At 43.0% G+C, this 15,840-nt stretch overlaps 1 protein-coding gene across 1 annotated transcript in view; it reads right to left on the reverse strand.

Annotated features, from left to right (window-relative positions):
• The window catches only part of LOC148019683 (protein EXPORTIN 1A-like), a 35,974-nt gene extending 26,605 nt beyond the window's left edge, over window positions 1–9,369 (reverse strand). Inside the window, exon 1 of the mRNA XM_087699813.1 lies at window positions 8,934–9,369. Within this exon, the coding sequence (XP_087555939.1) occupies window positions 8,934–9,029 (96 nt within the window). The 5' untranslated portion in view covers window positions 9,030–9,369. The remainder of the gene's footprint in view (window positions 1–8,933) is intronic.
• Window positions 9,370–15,840: the final 6,471 nt, after the last annotated feature.

Genomic DNA, 15,840 nt, shown 5'->3' on the forward strand with positions numbered 1-15,840 from the left:
GGTTGCATCGTCGAGGTGGAGTCACGCAGTCCAGCACACTGCGCCCGTGTATATTTCTGCATATCTTTGTATTCAGCATTCTATATACAGCAGATCTTCATCGTCCACTGTCTCTTTCTCTCCCTTCTCTCTCTGCGTTCTCTCTCTCTCAGTCCTACGCTTCCGCACCGCTGCACTCTGACATGGTATCAGAGCAGTGTTTGAGGGCTGACTGAGCGCAGAATCAACCTGAAGAGGAGTTTCCATCGCGACACAAATTTGCGTTTTTTGCGTTTAAGGGCAGACAGGAGGGCTGCGCCTTGGAACAAGGTTGAAACGAGTGTGGGCGCACAGGAAAGGAGTACAGGTGGTGGATTTGCTGCTGTTTACTGCTGTTTGACGCGGAGCAAGTTTGAGTTTTCAGCCTACAAGTGCAGGTTTTGCTTTTTCATCGCCTCCGGCGGGTGAAGAAGGTTCAGGACGCGGAAGAGCCTTAGCAGGCTGAGTTTTCCCAGTCAGAGGGGGCTGCTTTTGCGTTTTTGAAGGCATTGCAGGTGAAGATGTCTACAGAGATTGACTTGGAGTTCCAGGCGATTATGGACTGGAAGGTGCCTGTCTTACCGGCTCTTCCTACAGATCAGAAGCTCGACGGCGACAACTACCGCATTTGGCGCGTCATGATGTTGGCCATTCTTGAGTCCTATGATTTGGCGGAGTTGGTACAGGAGGAGATTGACCGACCCTCGGTAAGAGATGAGTCCAAACTCTCTTCCGATGCTCGTGCGGAGTTGGCCAAGGCCCAATCTCATTGGGACAAACTGAATGCGAGGATTCGATCCTTTCTCTTTCTATCATGCACTACAGCCGTGATTGCTCACATCGAGCACTTGACGGTGGCTCAGGAGATATGGCTGGAGCTTGATCAGATGTACAATCGGATGACCCTAATGAAGAGGGTTTCTTTGGAGGTACAGATGCGGACCTTGTCCGTCAATAAGTCTTCTTCGCTACGGGAACACATTAACAAGCTAAGGCAGCTACAGATGCACGTTCAGAATGCGGGAAAGCCGATTTCCTCCGAAGACATGGCGATCACACTACTGTCCCAGTTGCCGCCACGATTCGGTACATTTTACTCTGCCCTCATTGCTTCTGGGCGAGAGTCTACTCTTCGGTGGGAAGAGTTGGTTCCTATGGTCTTGGACCAAGAGGAACAGTTAAAGGGACAGAATGCTTCCAAGACGGAGGTGCTGACAGGTCAAGCCTCTCAGAAGAAGGGGAAGGACCAAAAGAAGAAGAAGGGGGATAACAAGTCCAAGAAGGACAAGGAGAAGGACAAGGACAAAGACTCCACATGCCATATTTGTGGAAAGACTGGCCATTGGAAGAAGGATTGCCCTGACAAAGACACGAAGGACACCAAGAAGAAGGAAACCAAGGATTCTGGAGCAGTGGCTGCACCCTCATCAGCTGCTTTTCTTCATCTAGCTGTCATTGAGGACGCTTCACCGAATGCTTCTGATGCTGCGATGACGGCCCCCCAGGCTCGAGAGTGGATTGTTGATAGTGGTGCCTCACGGCACATGACTCCTTCATCAGATGGTGTTGCCCAGTTGCGACCCTCGCGTGGGCAGATTCTCATTGGCGACAGCTCTTCAGTTTCTGTTGCAGGTCGGGGTAAGATGCAGCTTATTCCGGATGGACGAGGTGGTACCCATACCTCAGAGGTTTTGCATGTACCAGGACTAGGGTACCATCTCCTTTCAGTTCATAAGATTTGCTCCCTTGGTCTTCTGGTGGAGTTTGACAGTACTACACTGCGAGTCCTTGATCGTGGATCGAGGAAGGTTCTATCATCTGGATATGAGGAGAACGGCATTTACAAACTGAAGTCTTCCACCGCCCTCTCTACTCTTCTTCTTACCTCACAGTCACAGTCAGAGTTATGGCATGCTAGGTTTGGTCACCTGAACTATGACTATCTTCGGAGGGCGTCACGTGGACAGCTTGTTCGAGGGTTGCCGGATATAGTGGTGAGCCAGCAGCCATGTGTCTCCTGCATACGGGGGAAGCAGCATAGGGATGCCATTCCCCACACAGCTTCGCGGTAGTCTACTTCACCGATGGAGCTAGTATCTACGGATCTATGTGGCCCTATGAGGAATGAGTCCCTGCGTGGGAGCTCGTACTTCATGCTGATCGTGGATGACTATAGCAGGATGACATGGGCCTATTTTTTGGCACTAAAGTCAGAAGCTTTCTCGCACTTCAAGGATTGGCTTCTCTTTTAGGAGAACCGATCAGGCCGGAAGTTGAAGACCTTGCGATCCGACAAGGGAGGTGAATTTGTGTCTAATGAGTTTGCTCGATTTTGTGCAGATAGAGGAATTCACCAGGAGTTTGCCAATACCAATACTCCTCAAGAAAATGGTATTCTTGAACGGAAGAACCGCAGTGTGATCGAGATGGCACGCACCATGATGGAGCACCGACAGACCCCTCAGGTTCTGTGGGCCGAGGCTGTGGCTACTGCAGTCCACATCCTTAATCGATCCCCTACTTCGGCCGTGGAAGGGATGACTCCATTTGAGGCTTATTTTGGGACGAAGCCAGATGTTTCTTACTTTCGGGTCTTTGGGTGTGATGCCTATGTTCACATTCCCAAGGCTCACCGTGATAAATTTGAAGCGGCTTCTCGAAAACAAGTATTTGTTGGCTACAGCTCCCAGTCCCAAGGCTACCGACTGTATGATCCCGTCAAGCGGGATGTGTACACTAGCCGTGATGTGCGGTTTGTGGAGGTTCCGGCTACTTCAACGGGTGAGGAGCATCCCGTTCTTGGAGATCCAGGGGAGAGTTGGGCTCCTTCTACCGTTCCACTAGAGCCCGTACCTTTTGATTATGATTCTGTTTCTGACACAGAGTCTACTGTTCCACCGGACACCTCTGAGGAGTTACCACCGGTGGATATTCCAGAGTCTTCTGCAGATGGAGAACGACGAGGGGAGGTTCGGCCTCCTCCTCGCTGGGCCCGTGACACACTCCGTGATTCAGGGATCGAGGGGGTTCCTGAGGGGTGGGGACCGCAAGATGGTCCGCGGCGGTCACGGAGGCACCAGGCGCATTCTTCGGAGCTTGTTTACTCCAACTATTGTTTGATGACCCATGTTATGCAGGATCAAGAGCCCACCTCCGTGAAGGAGGCTTTACAGTCCGCCCCATGGAAGAAAGCTATGGAAGCTGAGTTGGAGGCTATTGAGAGGAATGGCACTTGGTCACTTGTGCCACGCCCCCCGAAGAAGAAGGTGATTGGAGTCAAGTGGGTCTTCAAGACCAAATACCTCAGTGATGGTACTTTGGATAAGCACAAGGCTCGCCTTGTTGCTAAAGGTTTTGCACAGCGCCCAGGGATTGACTGTCATGACACTTTTGCCCCCACAGCTCGTATGGCAACCATTAGAGCTGTTCTTGCTTTGGTTGGCCATAGGAGATGGCCTGTTTATCAGTTGGATGTGAAGTCGGCCTTCCTGAATGGTGATTTGAAGGAGGAGATCTATGTTGAGCAGCCTCCTGGCTTTGGTTCTTCAGATGGGAAAGTCTACAGGTTGAAGAAGGCCTTGTATGGCCTCAAGCAGGCCCCGCGAGCTTGGAACGAGAAGATTGATTCGTTCCTCCAGTCTCAGTTGGGATATCGGCGGTCCAAGGCCGATCCGCAGCTGTATGTACACACTTCCGAGGATGGTTGTGTGCTGTTTGTCTTATATGTTGATGATTTGATTGTCACAGGTGATGCTGCACAGCAGGTCCAGGAGACAAAGTCAGCTTTACATCGGACGTTCGAGATGACGGATTTGGGTCTACTCCATTTCGTTTTAGGCCATGAGATTTATCAGTCTCAGAGGGGGATCTTTCTCTCCCAACAGAGATATGTACAGGAGCTCTTGGTGTCTTTTGAGATGGAAGACTGTCGGGCCCTCTCTACTCCTATGGATCCGAACTGGAAGGCCACTTCCCATTCCGCTTCTCCTTTGGCGGATGCGTCCCGCTATCGACAGTTGATTGGGTCTTTGATTTGGCTTCTCAACACGAGGGTTGATCTATGTTTTGCTGTTGGGCTCTTGGCAGGGTTCATGAGTGAACCTAAGACGGTGCATTGGCAAGCTGCTCAGAGGATACTTCGGTATCTGAGGGGGACGTCTGATTTAGGGATTCATTACCCCGTAGGGACAGATGGGTCAGATCTTGTACTTGCAGATTGGAGTGACTCGGATTGGGCCGGTGACGTGGACCACAGGCAGTCTACTACAGGTTACTGCTTTACTTTGGGTGCAGGTGTTATTTCATGGAGTAGCAAGAAGCAGCCCACGGTAGCCCTTTCGTCTACTGAGGCGGAGTATCGGGCCGCGTCTTCCACCACATGCGAGGTTGTGTGGCTTCGGAGATTGTTGAAGGAGCTTGGGTGCCCCCAGACTCGTCCTACATTGCTGCGATGTGACAATGAAAGTTGCATTGCCTTGGCAAGGAACCCTGTTTTTCATGCTCGGACGAAGCACATTGAGATCCAGTACCACTTCATCCGAGAAAAGCTTCTGGATGAGACCATCACTGTGGAGTATTGCAAGACGGAGGACAATCTTGCGGATTTGTTTACGAAGGCGCTTCCTCAGGCTCTACTTCGGCGACATTCCAGATCCCTCAGGCTTCTGCCCTGTCCAGGCTCTGAGAGGGGGTGTTAGAGATCATAGCCTGTTTGGAGGGCAGCTGCACAGTCGGACCAGCAGGGCAGCTGCACAGTCGGACTGTGCAGTCGGACTGCCACGTGGCAGTCCGACTGCCTGCAGCCCAGTCGGCTGCATTTAATGTAGCCGACCTATTTTCTGGCTGCGCCCTATTTCCTGGCAAATTTCGGCTATTTATAGTCGACACTTTCAGCAGTCTGGACACGCTTCTCTGACGCAGATTACAGACCGGTGACGCGCAGATTCTGTCTCTGTTCACAGATTTCAGACAGCAGACAGTGCAGACTGCAGCAGACTTCGAGGTGGACAGCAGGTTGCATCGTCGAGGTGGAGTCACGCAGTCCAGCGCACTGCGCCCGTGTATATTTCTGCATATCTTTGTATTCAGCATTCTATATACAGCAGATCTTCATCGTCCACTGTCTCTTTCTCTCCCTTCTCTCTCTGCGTTCTCTCTCTCTCAGTCCTACGCTTCTGCACCGTTGCACTCTGACAGTAAGCAACTAGCATCTTCACATCATCTCCTAAGGCAACTATAGTTAAGCCCAAAAAGTTTGAAGAAGGGCATGTATGGTATTAACTAAAGCAAACAATAGATGTACTTATGGTCACACTCTCAAAGGCTACCATGATATTAAAGCCCAATCTTGTGTGACAACAAGATATTCCTTATGGGAAGTATGCTCGTTACCTTGCCCACCCTTGCAAAGTGAGCATAGCATATATCAAAGTAGTGACAAACAACATAATCAAAAACAAGGGATATGTTTAAGCACATCTAAGCATGCATGATGTGCTTAAATTCTTATGAAGAAAAGCGTAGATGCATTAAGCCTCCAACAAAAAGGACAATTTCTACATTATGTGTATTGGAGTAAGGAATTACTAGTAAGGAATCACTAGTAAGGAATTACTCAATGTGTATTCAACCAAGGATTTTATGGCATCTTCATGTGAGTGTCAACCAAGAGTCTCAACAGACATAGGAGTATCCTAGCCTCCGTTTGGGCACTAGGAATTGGTTAATTCAATGGCCCTTGTTTTTGGGAACTCATCCATGAGCCAATACTCCTGAAATTTCATAAAATGATGTTCCTACATTGTCGACAATGCGGCACACCCTACACACTTTTTGCACTTATGGATACATGTTGTATCACTCATGTTGCCTTCACTTTACAAAGAGAGTGAGTGCACGTATCTTGTTGTGCCCAAGTTGTTATTCTCCACCTCAATCCAAGTTACCATCAAGCACCTGTGAAACTATACTATCTTACCATTTGTACACAATAATCAACAAACAGCACCTAATGTTCTACTATTTCTTCACTTCAATAAGCAAAGATAATACTTATATAGTATAATCTACTAGCTTCTTTTTTATGAATTCAAATCGCCACAAGAGTTCACCATTCAATAAAGCGGCTCAAAAAAAGAGAGTATGAAAGGCCAACAATAAATAAATGCTACGCGACAATGATGTAGAAAATAACACAATGGTAGGTAAAGAAGAGGGCCTCCAATGAAGTATAACAATGAGGTGTCTTAAGAGAACCACCTTCATGAGATAGTTCATGAGGTGCTCAAATGGCACATCCTTGCAAGCAAAAAAAATAGGGTCGAGGGATGAGGGACTAAGCCCCTATAACTGCATAGTCACATGAGATGAGAACAAGAACGTGAAGACACTACCATCCCCAATTTCCCCAACCCCAAAACGGCTATTCCTTATGACTTCACTTAAAAGGCTAAAGGTTATACAATGGTAAGTAAACAATTGAGCCTTGAGGGAAAATTGTATGAGAAAGTGTCCTAGAAAATAAGCTTCATGAAATAGTTCATGAGTATGGCACATCATTAGAAGGCTCAAAGGCTACATCACCTTGGTGAGACACAAGTATGTCACAATTTAGCCATTATTGCAACAAAGATATTAGGCCCCATCTCTTGCAAATAGAGATAAGCCAAGCAAGGACACACCAAGGTCGTGATTATTGCAACTCTGCGTGATTGAAGAGCTCAAGCCTCACGTCTATGCCACAATTCTAGTAACATACCCAAATCATCCCAATCAAATTTATTTGAAATCGAGTTACAAGGTCCTACTCAACACAACAAAGACTCAATTTGTAGCCCACAAAAAATTGATGACAATTAATACTCAAAATATAAGAAAACGGCGAATGCCAATGAGCAAGTATAGTGGTAAGAAATGATATAACTAGACTACTATACAAGACCTAAGGATGCCCTTGGTAAGGATCCAAACAAGTGAGCAAGCTAGGCATCCTAGCACAACTAGAAAATATCATGAGATGTTCTTGTTGTTGACTTGTTGAGCCAAAAGACTCCATGGAAAGAGGCAAAAGCCATTGTATTTTGTTACTTCATGTTTTTACTTCCACTTGTACTACTTCATGTGGACGCGTCGTAACTACTCAATGTTTCAAAATCTCATGGACTTGACAATGGTAGTAGGTGTTTGTGATCTCGAATTTGTTGCATCTTCATCAACATTTGTGTGTTGGAACAATACATGTATATTGCCCACCACTCTCTATTCTAGGTTAAATGAAGAGGTCAAAATGGATGTCAAATGAGTCATAGGTAAAAACCATTAAACAAATGCAACAAGAATTATGAAGACAATGCACCACAAGCTAGGCAAACCTAGAAAAGACTAGATAACATACCACAATTGAGCTCAAGCAATCAAACATGAACATTTGTGGCAACAACTAAATGCAGCAATAAATGACTTTGTACGACCAAAAGACACATTGCCAAGGCCAAAAGGCAACAAAACAAGGACCAACAATGAAAGCAAGTACTTGAGTCAAAAACCTAAGTATCCTTGGAGCGTCTACCACATGATACAAATGCCTTGGCCACAGGTGACTAGGCAATTGGCCCAAAGAGCCAAAAACAATAGAGCCTATTCCAAATCTCTCTAACGTCCCCGTCATATACCAAGAGAGTCCACGAAACAGTCCAATTAAATTTGGGTGATGTTTTGCATGTGAGCTGTGGTTGCTTTGTTTTGCTCCAATTTTGAGTTTCAATACATAATATCACATTTACATAGATCAAACTCTATGTGTACGTGTGTGTGTGTGTATGTGTGTGTGTGTGTGTGTGTGTGTGTGTGTACATATATGATCATTGCTAACACCTGCATATAAATATGAAGGTAACATTCCGATACAATACATACATGTATGCATATGTAAGTGAGTTCATGTATGCATGCATGCACACATGCATATGGGTAGTAAATACATGTGTACATGTTTGGATGTGTATGTAAGGCAACATATACAATCCAGCACAAGACCTAAGGAAACACAGTAGCAAGCAGTACCAATCAAGAAGAAAAACAAAATGGAGGGAGGAAGAGGGTTAGAAGAAAAACAAAATAGAGGGAGGAAAATAATAGACAACTGGAAGAAGGGAATCCATGTATAAGTGAGAGACAACCAGGAGGTGGCAGTTACAAAAATGAAGGAAAGAAAGATAAAAGAAAGCAGCCCTAGAATGGGAAGTTGTGGCATAAAGAACCACCATCCGATTAGGGGCTGAGAAATAAATCCTCGGTTAATAACACGGTTCTTCAACAGCGCGAATCTGGAACCTGTACATTGAGTCCAAAGAAGCTTTGAGAGCCATCCAGAATCGATATAAGATCGACATCAAAGAACATCAGCGTTATTCATCCATCGCTGTTGCCCGTAGACATGTAACCACCTTCATTTTGTCCATCCATCTCTATTTTCCATTGTCCATGTGTCTTGACAGCTGCCATGGGAAACGTAAGTGGTGTACTGCTATTTTACGTGGGAACGTGGAAGATAAAACCACCCACATTTTGACCTGCATATCCAGACATCATGTTCCGGAAAATCGAACGGCATCATCTGTCCACGCTAGAACATTGAGCGCTTTCTTTGTAAAGCATGTTATTCGAATGAAGATAGCGGCCAAGAAAATACAAGAAACAGCTTGTTGCAAGCTCCATCGTGATAAATCTACGTGCATATTGTATATTCCATGACTCACAACAGCGATACTCGTCCTGTTCTGCGACGGTTAAACCCCAGGGGTTTTCGAAAAAATGGCCTATTGCTTGTTCCTGAAACTTCTTTCTATAACATTTTCTTTGCTCGAGAAGGAGAAACAGCTTGTCATCTCTCTAGAAAAGGATGCAGGAAAGCATACCTCATCCTTGGAGCCGGTCCCATAGAAGGCAGCAACAGTGGCGTCCAGGAGGGGCACATCGAAAGGCTGACTGAAATCGAGAAGCTTGTCCGCCATGGACGCAGGCACCTGACGACAAGAAGAAGCGACGCGAGGTGCAAGGGAGGGAGCGATGGCGCGCAGAGCGATGAACGTCACATAAACGGGGGCATGAGCAGGAAGATCGAGAGAGAGAGAGAGAGAGAGAAAGAGAGAGAAGGGGAGAAACACAGGAAATAACTTTTCTTTGTTTTTTTTACGAGAGAGAGAGAGAGAGAGAGAGAGAAGAGAGAACTAGGGTATGCGGCAGGTGCGATTCAAAAGAAAGGATTTCGGGCTATCAGAAACTACGAGCTGTGCTGTTTCGAGAGAGCAAGAGAGAGGTGTCGGTCATGTGCGTAGGTTGAACGCAATGAAACGTATTCAAATGTTTTCAAAACCCTTTGTCCTCATTTTTCCCCTTGTCGCTTGCCCCATGTAGAACTAGTCTTGCTCGTTTGCCTTTTCTCTTCCACTTTTGATCTTGCTTCCTTTATTTCTAGAAGCAATGACTATGACTTTGACTACTAGAGATGGTACCTTCATAAGAACGATAGCAAAGATTGGTTCCTACTATCAAAAACTACAAGTTGTGGTGCTTGGAGAGAGAGATATGTATATATACATACAGAGAGACTGAGGGGTGTCAATCACGTGCTAAGTTGAGCATAATGAAATGAATCCATATGTTTGGAAACCCTTTCTTTTTATTCCATTGTCGTTGTTTGCTAGAACTAGTCTTGCTTTTTACCTTTTATCTTTTACTTTAGATGTTGCTCGCTTTTGTTTCTAGAAGCAACAACCATGACTTTGACCTCTCTTTGTGTTTTCCAATGTTTTTACAATCCTTCTTTTTTTAATGTGATTAATCAAGTGGTGCTTCCATTAAGGAAGGGGTGATCTAAAAGTTAAGATCGTTGAATATAGGTGGTTACTTGTTGATTTTGCCACCGTTAGCTCACCTTAGTTGGACAATGATTAGATTGCATTGTTTCTAAATAAGATATCCGTAAGTATTTCAATTCATGCAACAAGTCATCTCTTTGTCCCCACTCCCAATCTTTTATGAGTTTGAAAGCCAACTCTTGTGATGTGCAAGGCTACATGACTTGAATGGCAATAGAGGCTGGTTCTTATGTTGTTTGGCTATCAAAAACTACAACTCATGTTATTTTGAGACAAAGAGAGAGATGTCAGTATGTGGTGGTTTGAACACAATGAAGTGCTAGTTGGCTTGGCCGACATCACCAGCTAGGCTCACTAATCTCACATTGCACAATTTGCAAACTTACAAAACTTGTGAGGTTGTGCCTTGCTCACTTTGCATTTTTTATGAGCAAAGGGAAGCAAATGTGCTATCACACAACCACCGCTTTCCATTACTCACCAAAAAAAGAAAAGACAAAAAGCACACTTTGCATGCAACAAATGATGCGTTTTGTGCCTAGTTTGTAAAAGCCCGTCAAAATCAATAGATTATTTGTAACAATTTGCATGTAAGCATGTAAGCATGTAATTGATCATGCACTCACATTCATGTTTTTCAATGTGTGCATGTATGAGTGTGCCTTTCACTATTGGTCAAACTTACTTGTACCCATTGTTGTGATGCCTACGTATCTAGGTATGGGGGGAGAGAGCATGCATGTGTATATGTGCATGTGAAGAGCCTCTCTCTCTCTCTCTCTCTCTCTCTCTCTCTCTCTCTCTCTCTCTCTCTCTCTCTCTCTCTCTCTCTCTCTCTCTCTCTCTCTCTCTCTCTTTGTTGTGTGCATACATTATTGCATTACTTGTACACCTCTTGTCATGTGTAGAAATGTATATCTTCTCTATCCATCTCACATAAGTACAATCAATGCTTAGTCTTCCTCACAATTTGTACTTTCTTTTTGGGTTAAAAAAAGGCTCATAGGTGATTTTTTAGGGGGGGAGGGGGGTTGTGTGAAAGGCAATATGGTAAAAGAGATACCTATTCCCAATTTTAAAAAAATATTTCACCTATATATAAGATTTGATTATTTGTGTGTATAAATGTTTGGTTTCAACCAATTTGTAATAGTTATATTAGGTCTAGGACTCCTAGAATAGAATTTATGTATACCCTACTAGGCTAAAATGTTCTCACAATCTATGCATATGTATGGGCTCACATGTTTTCATACTCATCATGTGTTAAGCAAGTAAGAATGTGAGTCACAAATGCATATGGTTTAAGTTTACTTCTCCATCCAGTTCTATCTCATTTGTAATACTTATTTGTCTCTCTCATGCCACAGTGACACCCGCCAAGATGCCTAAACAAAGTGCAACTTGCCTTATTGAAGGGTTGAGGATAATCACCTTCCCTTATCTGATAGTATAGTTTAAAGTTATGCTTTGCATAGGAAAAACAACCTAGCAAAGTTTTCAAAGCCACACACATGCACATGCACACACACATTCATACCCACATATATGCACAAACAAACAAACAAAACCAAAAACAAAGTGGTCTTCTTTATAATTAGTGTGACAACTTAAATAAGATTGCATTATTAGTATCCAAACTCAAGGGGAGCTTAACCCCAAACACACACATTTAGTGTGTCTACCAAGGAGTTTACATGCATAAAAACCAAATAAAGCAAGCTTGTAATAAAGGGATGGATGATTGCTTGTAATGCAATCATCTCTCTCTCTCTCTCTCTCTCTCTCTCTCTCTCTCTCTCTCTCTCTCTCTCTCTCTCTCTCTCTCTCTCTCTCTCTCTCTCTCTCTCTCTCTCTCTCTCTCTCTCTCTCTCTCTCTCTATATATATATATATATATATATATATATATATATATATATATATATATATATATATATATATATATATATATATATATATATATATATATATATATATATGGGTATCATGGTTCACACAATCTTTAAAACAATGCATAGTATACCTTGTGCATGAGATGATTGAAGCAACCAACAACCTATGTCATATTGGATAATTCTCTGTTACTACACATCAAGAAAATGCAAAGGCAAATTGACATGGAGGCCCATCAGATCACTCCTTTTGTGTTAACCCTAGACTTCTATGCAATCTCTATTGTACAAAATAGCTCAAACCAACATAGAATTATGCTTTCATTCGGTTCACTAAGCTTGAGCACCCACCATTAATGGCACAAGGATATCTCTAGTTAGATTATACATAGGCCTTAGAACATCCTTTCATTGTCCAAATCATGAGAGCATATGAATTATACCAAAATTGGATTGAGCAAAGAGGGATGGTCTAGTTAGGTTGCTAGACATGACATTAGTCTTGATGACTAGCTAGTTCTAAGGGTGCTATATTCGATTAATTATAAAGAAGATTAAAGCAAACATCTTCAACATTGATTGTAGCCATTGCAATCCTATCCTAAAAGTTCACATTTGTGTTACAATTTATAAGATAGCATATGGAATATTTAATGATTGTACTGGAAGGCAATGCTCAGTAGAAAGGTGCCCCTCGACTCAGTAATAGTAGCAGATTTCCAAGTTATTGTAAAAACTACATTGTTGAATGGCATTAATCTCGATATGAGTCGGTGAATGCACAAGTAGAATCAAAGCAATCAATCCAAGGGAGCAATGTGCATAGGGTAAACATTTGCTCTTTCCACCCAATGAAAACCAATTCATTGACCATTGACTGAAAGCTGGAAGACAGTGTTTTCAAGCATCAAAGATCCAATTTTCCATTTTTGGATTTACTGAAATTAAGCATTTTTGTGAGCTCTTGAAATTCTACCTACACACACATGCAAACATAATCATACATACGAGAAGAAGAAGAGGAGGAGGAAGAAGAAAAAGCTCGCTCAACTTTGATTGCAGGAGTAGACTTGGTGCCCCACTTACTCACCAATCCATTTACTCAAAGGTCCACTTGGCTATTGCTACAACTTTATTTGAGAATGTAGAAACATACATGCCCAAATACCTTCTCCTCTCCATCAGACCTTGTGTTAGCCCAAGCAAAGATCTAATGATGTTATTCACGAGGATGGACGGCCATGAGTCGCCTTAACAAAAGGAATGCCTTGCCTTCACATTGTCCTAGGATGAACAACAAAATATTTAAACTACATTCACCTATTTGTCAAAAATACAATTGGTGGATTGATAGCGCATCCTCAATTTACTTCCACATGTCATGAGTTTGATCCCTTCTTTCACATTTCTACTGACTTAGAATTTGTGATTGACTGGGACAAGTTGTGGAAACAACAACATTTTCACGTTAAGCATCAAAACACCTACACCAATACAATTCAAAGGCAGACATGTGCATATTGGTTGAGACAAATTGGTGAAGTATTGCAAATATTAATCTCCATGCCCATATAATAGATGCTGCAATTATGATTGCAAAACTATTCCCAAGCCCTTAGCCAAGATATAGTGTAATATCCAATGTATGCTACATTGACATGATCCTCCATGAGTAGGAGCAATGGTCCCTAATCTCATTAACAACAACTTCTTCCATGGCTCCTCATGTGGAAGGAGGCCCCTAATAATGAGCTTTGCCATAAGTTCTCTACTTTGACTATTTGGGTTAATGATCCCCAAATGACCTCCATATTTGGGCCAATTTATGACAGCCCAAGCTACCTTAGCCCTCATGGGGCTACCATCTCCATTTGACCAAATGAAAATCAATTAGTTACTTCATCTAGCCAATGGATGACCTAGAGAAGGCCTAACAATAAGTAATATACCACCTAGCAGTTAGCAAAACCTACTTTGCCACTACCACCCTCCTTACTAATGATGGTCTCATTGTGCTCCAATACAATCACATCAACCACATGCTTGGTAGTAAGGGTACCATTTGTCACTTTGAAGTATATCAATGCCCACATGATAGTCCAAGTATCTCAACAACATGCCACGAGGAACCCAAGTGAATTTTTCGCGTGGCTTCCAATCTAGCTATTAAGTATAAAAAATGCAAAATCCATAAGATTTGTGCCAATTGATAAGGGCACTTAAAGCTCTACAAAAAACTTTCACGATAGCTACAAATACACAAAAATTATCCCCAGTTCCATCTAGGTAGATGATTCTATCATCTACAAACTCTATACCCAACAATTCCTCAAACATTGGGATGGGTAGTTTGATGCCTTGAACTTGGAGCTCTATCCCTCGAGAAAGAGCCCATGATCTCTACAAAAAATAAGAAAAGAAGAGGTGCAAGGGGACATCCCTATCTCATTTATGAGTGTTTGCTATGGTGGCCATGATGCTACAGTTGTGGGTTACACTAACTTTGACTATGCATGACATGCATATAGTAGGAAGTCCACCTCTGGATATGTCTTTGCTTTTGCTAGAGGTGTTGTTTCTTGGATATCGAGGGTGAAAAAATGCATAGCCTTATCTACTACTAAGGTAGAGTATGTTGCAACCACTCATGTTTGCAAGGAGGCCCTAAGGCTAAGCCGTCTGGTGTGGCAAACCTTTGCATTACTATTACTCCTTCACTATGTTTGGATTCTATAAGTGCTATTCAGTTGGCCAAGAATCTGGTCTTCCATGTGAAGACAAAGCACATTGAGATGCGCTACCACTCTATCGTGAAGGTGATAGATGACAAGTTTGTTGAGCTTGTCAAGGTCTCGACTAATGAAAATCCTACACATTTACTCACCAAAAGTCTCTCAACTGAACATTTTGCCCTTCTTAGGAAGATAATGGGCATAGGATGAGATGATGTCTTTCCTCATCCTATTGTGCTTTATGTACATTTGTACTTTGTCACTTTTTCTTTTTCTCTCCTCACTAGAGGTACATTCATCTTTAAGTGGGAGGTTGTTGGGGGTAAAGGTGCCTCCTATGCTTACGCTACCCTACATTTACTTCACACACTATGACTGCACACTTGTACACTGTAGGTGGCAATTGCCTATCATTATCACTTTATTATTTATTCTTTTAATGATTATTGAATAAGGGAAGGCCGGCCACACATTGTGACTATTGGAGTTCCCACATATGCTCTCTCTCTCTCTCTCTCTCTCTCTCTCTCTCTCTCTCTCTCTCTCTCTCTCTCTCTCTCTCTCTCTCTCTCTCTCTCGTTCTCTTGCTCCATCTGTCATAGCTCTTGTTTTTGCTTGTGTGTCTCCATTCGGGTTCTATCTTTCATGACAATGAAATTATGTAGAAGGACCAAAAATGCCATGTTGAAAAGAAGATTATTGACCCCATTGTGCACTCTAGAAATGTTGCAATACATGAACAAGATTACACTAGTCAACTTGGAGGACCTAAATGATGATAATGACACAAAATCATGAATTATGTGAAGGAAACATTAAATGAGCAACACCTAAAATTACAACTGAGAAAACAACATTTCAAAGTAACAAGAAGACATACAACTAGAGGTTTGGGGAAGGTATCAACCCATAAATCGAAGTACAAAAAAACATGCACATTTGAACAGAATAACTCTCATCCGCCACATATTCTTTTGATTTAGCATAGGACAATAAGGAAATTTTTCTATGGGTCGCATAGGGAGAACTATACATCGTTTGAGGGATTGATTAACCTAATCCCAATATGCAAATGGAGAAAGATTGGAGATGACCCAATGGAGATCGATCACTTTTATTGGAATAGCATATAAAATTCTAGGTAAAATCTCTCTCGAAGCTAAGCCTTATTCGCCCTACCCATGCTAGTTTTGTTCGGGAGTGTAGCACTTGGACAATGATTTCACCTTTTGGGAATCTTGAGCTCTTGCATGATCCAGGGGACATGACTTCATTATTCGACTTCCCTATTTTGAGAAGGTTTATGATAGAGTTGATT

Source organism: Lygodium microphyllum, chromosome 19 (assembly GCF_053477565.2).
Source record: "Lygodium microphyllum isolate KBCC chromosome 19, Lygodium_microphyllum_v1.1.10, whole genome shotgun sequence".
NCBI classification, from domain to species: domain Eukaryota; kingdom Viridiplantae; phylum Streptophyta; class Polypodiopsida; order Schizaeales; family Lygodiaceae; genus Lygodium; species Lygodium microphyllum.